This window comes from Rutidosis leptorrhynchoides, chromosome 6 (genome assembly GCF_046630445.1).
Source record: "Rutidosis leptorrhynchoides isolate AG116_Rl617_1_P2 chromosome 6, CSIRO_AGI_Rlap_v1, whole genome shotgun sequence".
Taxonomy (NCBI): domain Eukaryota; kingdom Viridiplantae; phylum Streptophyta; class Magnoliopsida; order Asterales; family Asteraceae; genus Rutidosis; species Rutidosis leptorrhynchoides.
The window spans coordinates 137907390-137915904 of record NC_092338.1 but is presented as its reverse complement, the minus strand read 5'-3'; the positions used below and the strand labels follow the sequence as shown (position 1 = coordinate 137915904).

Here is an 8515-nt window from a genome sequence, read left to right as displayed (position 1 = left end):
AAGAACGACACGTTACAAAACACAAAACTTGCTCTAAGAATATGGTATATTTCACAAATACCACAATAACATCAAATAAAAGTTGAACCACAATCAAACAAAACGTACAAACATTTAACATTAACCGTTGTCTCCGAATCAAAGTTTAAGCATCTAATATCAAACATACACATAATATTATATTAAACAAGCACAAGAAACTACTTACCTTTCTTCTTTTTCGTCACCTTCCTCATCTTGGGTTACATTGGCTGATATCGGCTAAAAAGTCACGTTTTTACCCCCGATATTAAGCCTAAAACTGATAAGGATTCAAACTTTATCATCTAGATAAGTATTTATTTGCTTCATTTGGTAGAATATGTCATTACGAAGGATATGTTTCAAGAATCACTAAAAACGGATGAAAAACGAGGAAAAAGAGCAAAACCGGCAAAGACGAATAACTCGCGTTTAAATTAATTATTTTATAAGTTTTGGAAACTATTATTTGGTGACGTAGTTTTCAAGTCCTCAGGACATCGCGTTGTCCTAAAGCAACCCTCAATATCAGAAATCCATCGAGTGCTCTTGATGGGATTGAGGTCTCCCTCATAAGTGGGAGAATTCAAGCGTGAATTTTTCAAAAATTTCCGATCAGAGGCCGAAGTGGGACGATTGAAGTCTGAACTCCAAAATACTCATCAAGGGAGCATGGACTTGAATACATTTCGAGTTCACTTTATAGATCGACTTCAATTCAATTCTGAGTATATTAATGATGAAATGGGGAAATGTAGATTGTTTCATGGTTTATTGCGTGAAGAAATTAGAGAGAGGCTAATTATATCTCAATTTCGTTCTTTCCCTGATTTGTTTGATGCCGCGAGGGATGTTGAAAATGAACTTGTTAAGAAGGGTGCGATAACATATAAGAAGGAAAATTTCAACTCGAAGAGGAAGTTTGAACAAAGTGGTTCGCCTAATAAAAAGACAAAAGAAGGGAGGAAAGGCGGAGGTGGTAACCTAGGTCAAGTGTGTTTCACATATGGCAAACCGGGCCACATTTTAAGGGATTGTACGTCTACTATTCCCAAAGCTACTATTTGTTTCAATTGTCATTATGAAGGGCATCGAAAGGCCTATTGTCCTAAATTATCCGAGTCCGAGAGAAAGGAAGAGCAACAGAAGGAGGTGATAAGAAGGTTAGAAAATTCGGTGGGCACGACAAAGAGTAGGTCTTTTCAGATGACTGTGGATGAAGCTCAAAGGTCATCAGAAGTAGTAGCAGGTACCTTTCTTGTAAATTCCAAGCCTGCTAAAGTGTTATTTGATTCTGGAGCGGACCGCTCATTTGTTGCTATTAGGTTTGCTCCTTATTTAAAAAAGTCATTGCTAAGCCTTGAATCTCCACTAGAAGTAGAAATAGCGGATGATAAACCTAAGTTAGTAGTAGGCGTATACAAAAATTGTAATATTGATATTTATTCTAAGTTGTTTATTGTTGACCTAATCCCCATGACTATGGGTGAGTTTGATGTGATCATAGGAATGGATTGGCTCAGTTGATACGGAGCTAATATCGTGTGTGATGAAAATATTATCCGGGTGAAAACCCCAAGTGGGGAAGAAGTAATTATTCAAGGAGAAGGACAGTGACAGCCCGCTTCTATATGCACTTATGCTCGTGCACGTCATCTTATGTCTAGTGGTTGTGCAGCCTTTTTAGCTCATGTTGTTGACTCTCGAAAAGAATCAAAGTTTATCGAAGATCTCCCGATAGTTAGGGACTATAAAGATGTGTTTCCGAATGATCTTCCGGGTGTTCCTCCTGAAAGACAAGTAGAATTTCGCATAGAGTTGATTCCGGATGCTGCACCTATTGCTAAGACTCCCTATCGCTTAGCGCCAACTAAAATGCAAGAACTAATGAGTCAACTTCAAGAACTATTGGATAAAGGGTTCATTCGTCCAAGTAATTCACTGTGGGGAGCACTGGTACTATTTGTAAAGAAGAAGGATGGTAGCATGAGAATGTGCATTGATTATAGAGAATTGAACAAAGTTACCATAAAGAACCGTTATCCTTTACCAAGAATTTACGACCTATTTGATCAACTTCAAGGTTCTAAATATTTTTTGAAGATTGATTTAAGGTCGGGGTACCATCAATTAAGAATCCATGAAGATGATATTTCGAAGACGGCATTTAGAACTCGGTATAGGCATTTTGAGTTCGTTGTGATGCCTTTTGGTCTTATGAATGCGCCCGCGGCATTCATGGACCTTATGAATCGAATATGTCATCCAATGTTAGACAAATCGGTGATTGTGTTTATTGATGATATCCTTGTCTATTCAAAGGGTATGAAAGAACACGAGCAACACTTGAAGGAAGTTTTAGAGACGTTGCGTAGAGAGAAGTTATATGCTAAATTTTCAAAGTGCGAGTTTTGGTTAAGGGAAGTGCAATTCCTTGGCCATATCGTGAACGAGAAGGGTATACAATTTGATCCAGAGAAAACCAAAGCGATCGAAAAATGGGATCGATCGACTACACCTACGGAGATTCGCAGTTTTCTTGGATTAGCCGGTTATTATCGACGGTTTATTCAAGATTTCTCTAAAATTGCTTCTCCGTTGACAAAGTTGACACGAAATAATGTAAAGTTCTATTGGGGTAATGACCAAGAAGTTGCCTTTCAATTGTTAAAGCATAAGCTAAGTCATGCTCCGGTGTTGGTATTGCCGGAAGGAACCGAAGATATGACCGTTTATTATGATGCATCGATTAACGGTCTTGGTTGTGTCTTGATGCAAAAAGGAAGGGTTATTGCATATGCTTCAAGGAAATTAAAGGAGCATGAAAAGAACTATCCTATACATGATCTTGAGCTAGCGGCGGTGGATCATGCTTTAAAAATTTGGCGTCATTACTTGTATGGCGTTAAATGTACAATTTATATGGACCACAAGAGTTTGAAGTACCTTTTCGACCAAAGAGATTTGAATAACCGACAACAGAGGTGGTTGGATCTCTTAAAGGATTATGATTGTGAGATACTTTATCATCCGGGTAAAGCTAATGTTGTAGCGGACGCCTTGAGTCGAAAGAATCAATACCCAGGGATACGAGTAGAATCTTTACGTATGGTCATAACAAATGAATTCCTTAAAAAGCTTGGTGAAATTCAAGTTGAAGCTTTCGTTCATAACTGATAATGCTAAAAACGAACATATATTTCATAGCATTATCCCTCAAGAAAGACAAGCTTTTAGTTGCAATTGTTCTATTTACAAGTGATATTCGTTTAAATAATAAAAGGTGAAGACAAAAGATAGATTCGACGATTTGAAGACACAAATGACCAAAAATCTAAAAAGTACAAAGTACAATCCAAGTGGTTCAATTTATTGATAAGAAACGTCTCAAAATTACAAGAGTACAAGCCACAAAACGCAAAGTACAAGATATTAAATAGTACGTAAGGACGTTCAAAAATCCGGAACCGGGACATGAACCAACTTTCAACGCGCGACGCAACGGAATGAAAATTACAAGTCAACTATGCACATAAATATAATACAATATATAAATAATTCTTAAAATTATATATATATTATATATATTTAATAAAACCGTCGGCAAACTAGCAAACAAATCATCATTAGCTGGAAAAGCAGGCCATGCGATCGCATGGCCTGGAGGAGTAAAAGTCATGCGATCGCATGAGCTCCTGTAGCAGCTAACATCCTATAAATTGCATGAGTTTCAGCGAACAAAAACACACCTTTTTCTATCCACTCCATCTCTCGATATATATAAATATATATTTTATAATTTTAATTTTAATTTAAGATTAATAATAATAAGGTTATGTTAGCGAATGTTGTAAGTGTGTAAGTCGAAATTCTGTCCGTGTAACGCTACGCTATTATTAATCATTGTAAGTTATGTTCAACCTTTTTAAATTAATGTCTCGTAGCTAAGTTATTATTATGCTTATTTAAATCGAAGTAATCGTGATGTTGGGCTAAATATTAAAGACGGGGTAATTGGGCTTTGTACCATAATTGGGGTTTGGACAAAAGACCGACACTTGTAGAAATTGGACTATGGACTATTAATGGGCTTTATATTCGTTTAACTGAATGATAGTTCGTTAATTTAATATAAAGATTTACAATTGGACGTAATTATAAATAACCATATACACTCGATCGGATACGATGGGCGGGATATTTATAACTACTAATAATCGTTCATTTAACCGGACACGGGAATGGATTATTAGTCAATGGACTCATTAAAACATGGGTGAATTATGTACAAGGACACTTGGCGTAATTATTAACAAAGTATTAAAACCTTGGGTTACACGCAGTCGTTATCCTGGTGTAATTATTAAACAAAGTATTAAGACCTTGTTAAAGTTTAAGTCCCTAATTAGTTGGAATATTTGACTTCGGATATAAGGATAAATTGACGAGGACACTCGCACTTTATATTTATGATTGATGGACTGTTATGGACAAAAACGAGATGGACATATTGAATAATCTAGGACAAAGGACAATTAACCCATGGTAATAAATTAAAATCAACACATCAAACATCATGATTACGGAAGTTTAAATAAGCATAATTCCTTTATTTCATATTTCATATTTCATCGCACTTTTATTTACTGTCATTTTATTTATCGCACTTTTTAATTAACGTACTTTTTAATTATCGCGATTTTATTTATCGTCATTTTATTTATCGCATTTTTATTTATCGCACTTTTATTATCGTCATTTACTTTACGCTTTAAATTAAGTTATATTTATTTTTTTAATATTTTACATTAGGTTTTAATTGCGACTTAAGACACAAAATCGACAAACCGGTCATTAAACGGTAAAAACCCCCTTTTATAATAATAATAATATAACTTATATATATATATATATATATATATATATATATATATATATATATATATATATATATATATATATATATATATATATATATATATATATATATATATATATATATATATATATATATATATATATATATATATATATATACAAATATAGTTTTTAAAAATATATCGTTAAACTTGGCTAGTTCCCTGTGGACGAACCGGACTTACTAAAAACTACACTACTGTACGATTAGGTACACTGCCTATAAGTGTTGTAGCAAGGTTTAGGTATATCCACTCTATAAATAAATAAATAACTTGTGTAAAATTGTATCGTATTTAATAGTATTTCACAATAAAAATATAACTATTTCGTACCCCTCTGCTTTAACATCAAGTATTTTTGGCGCCGCTGCCGGGGGACTCTCAAAACGCCGAAAGCAAAACGCTATAAAAAAAGATTTTTATTAAGTTTTAATTTCTTTTTGTAAAAATACGTTTTAAATATTAAAAATACAAAAATATAAAAAAAACGAATTATATATATTTTTAAGAGTTTGTTTAAAATATATAAAATTATAAAGTTTTTCTATTTCTATTTTAGTTTTTAAAAATTAAGTTTTTATTTATTTTATATTAACAAATTAAAAACAGAAAAAAAATAAGTAAAAGTAATCGGGCCCAACTGTAGCAGCCCATCAGCTGGCCTGGATCCACAACCCATGCGATCGCATGGCCTAGAAGAGTTAAAACTATGCGACCGCATGGCCTATTCTGACACGCCAGGTTTGACCTGGTACAGCATTAATTACGGAGTATTATTAATTATTATTATTATTAAACCCTAATTAGGGTTAATTATTATATTAATTAGTTTTAGTTTTATTTATTTTGTATTTTTAAGTTATAATTAGTTTTATTAATATAATAAATTAATACTTTTATAAAATAATAATATAAAAATAATATTTTTATCAAAATAAGTAATTTTATTATTTTTTTATATCTTTTTATAAATTGTATATTTCCATCATTTATTCGTATATTTTTCGTTCGTAATTATTTTTAAGACTAGTATTTTGCCGTAGTTATTTTTATTTCTAGATTTTTAAGCTTTGCCGTAAAATCCCTTAAGTACTTTTTCTTTAGACTAAGATTTAGGTGCTTTAGAATTTTGCGACGTCTTTCTAAGATTTTAGTACTTTTTAAGTTATTGCCGTTTTGGATATAGAATTCCTTTTAAGCTTTAATACCTTTAGACGTAAGTTTTAAATTTTAATTTCTAGACTTTTAAGTTTTGACGCTGCATTTTTTTATTTTTCGACGCTTATTTTTCGACCTTTTATTTTTCGACGTTTTTCGACGCGCTCTTTTTCTTTCTTATTTCTCGACGCTCTAGTTTTTAGGACATAGAATTTTCTATTTCTTCTCTAAAATTTCAAAACAAAAAATTATTTTAAGCAATTAAATTGATAGACATCCAAAATTTTCTGGTTTGTAGTAATAGTTGGATTTGTTAGTGGCGAGTTGTGGGCTTCCGATTTAAAGGGTCCTGGCTACCTGCTGCATCTATTGGCTATTCAAAACGTGGGCAAAATCAGAAAAGTCTATTAATTTGATAACTTATATAATTTTTATCTTTTATAACTAATAGGATATTCAGTGAATGCACCGAGCAAAATGTTCACCACCTTTTATACGTTCACCACCGGTAACTAGATCAAGACATCTAGCCAATATTGTCGCTGTTGATTTTTCTTTAGAATCATCATCTAGTCGACCAAGTACTCCAATTCAAATTTACGATAATCCATTTTTTGAACCCGACCTCACAATTGAGAATTCGGAGGATATTCAGGGACAATTCAGAGATCCTGAACCACTAATCATTCTTCCTGAACCACAAATCACTCATCCAGAAATTGTCGAGGAAGAAACCATTAAGTCAGAATCCTCTAGTGATTCAGATTCAACAAATTCAATCATGGAGAATCTGGAACCTCTAAGTATGGAAGACCGAATGAGAGCTAAACGCACTGGCCAAGGTCATGCAATTACTCAACCAGACATTAATGCACCAGATTATGAAATCAAAGGACAAATCCTACACATGGTAACTAATCAATGCCAATTTAGTGGTGCGTCGAAGGAAGATCCAAACAAACATCTTCGTACCTTTAATAGGATCTGTACTCTATTCAAAATCAGAGAAGTAGAGGATGAACAGATCTTCTCATGTTATTTCCCTGGACTTTAAAGGGAGAAGCCAAAGAATGGTTAGAATCGTTACCTGAAGGGACGATTGATACATGGGATGTCTTAGTTGAAAAATTTCTTAAACAATTCTTTCCGGCATCTAAAGCCGTGAGACTTCAAGGAGAAATAGTTACGTTCACGCAGAAGCCAAATGAAACTCTATATGAGGCATGGACAAGATTTGGAAAGTTGTTAAGAGGATGTCCGTAACATGGTTTAGACACTTAATCAAATAGTACAAATATTCTACCAAGGATGCGACATCACTACACGAAAAGACATCGACATAGCAGCTGGTGGTTCCATTATGAAGAAAATCACAACTGAAGCTTACAAAATTATTGATAACACTGCTTCCCACTCACATGAGTGGCATCAAGAAAAAGACATCGTTAGATCATCTAAAGCAGCTAGAGCCGATTCTAGCCATGACTTTGATTCCATTTCCACAAAGATAGATGCTGTCGAGAGACGAATGGAAAAGATGACTAATGATATTCACTCAATACGAATTAGTTGTGAGCAGTGTGGAGGACCACATTTGACAAAAGATTGTCTCAGTATTGAACAAACAATGGAACAAAAAGAGAATGTTTCATATATAAACCAAAGGCCTGCAAATAATTATCAGAATAATTATCAACCGCCAAGACCAATCTACAATCAAAATCAGAATTATAACCGAAATGTTCCATACAACAACCAACAAGGTCCTAGCAATCAACAAGTATCTAATAATACTTACAATTAGCAAAGACCTATTTTTCAAAATAAACCACCACAAATCGATGATAAAAAACCAAATTTAGAAGACATGATGTCAAAGCTAGTTGAATCTCAAACTCAATTTTTCACATCTCAGAAACAAACGAATGAACAAAATGCTCAAGCATTTAAAAATCAACAAGCTTCTATTCAAAATCTGGAACAAGAAGTAAGCAACCTAGCAAGGTTGATAGGTGAAAGAAAATTGGGAAGTCTACCTAAAGAAAATCGGGAAGTCTACCTAGCGATACAAATTCTAACCCTCGGAATGAAACAGCTAAAGCTATTACCACAAGAAGTGGTATCACACTTAAACCACCTGAAATACCTGTAATTTCTGATGACTCTATTCCTACTCCACAAGAACAACAACCTGAGCAAGAGAAGGAAACAGAACCGGTAGTTGAAAAGGTTAATGAAGATAATACAGTTAAGGCAAAACCTTATTTTAAACCATACCAACCACCACTTCCTTACTCGAGTAAAATGAGAAAAGAAAGACTTGTATAAGACCCGAATATTTTATTGTACATATGTGTGTATAAGTTATTCAAGTTGTGGGGTTTAGGTTGTATTTAATTAAAAGGCAAAAAAAGCTG

The 8515-nt window shown here is 33.6% G+C and overlaps 1 protein-coding gene across 1 annotated transcript in view; it reads left to right on the top strand.

Annotated features, from left to right (window-relative positions):
* The first annotated feature begins 765 nt into the window (after positions 1 to 765).
* LOC139854098 (uncharacterized) overlaps positions 766 to 8515 on the top strand; it is a 28849-nt gene continuing 21099 nt past the window's right edge. The window contains exons 1-3 of the mRNA XM_071843422.1: positions 766 to 1507; positions 1700 to 1977; positions 2695 to 3034. Of these exons, the coding sequence (XP_071699523.1) occupies positions 766 to 1507; positions 1700 to 1977; positions 2695 to 3034 (1360 nt within the window). The remainder of the gene's footprint in view (positions 1508 to 1699; positions 1978 to 2694; positions 3035 to 8515) is intronic.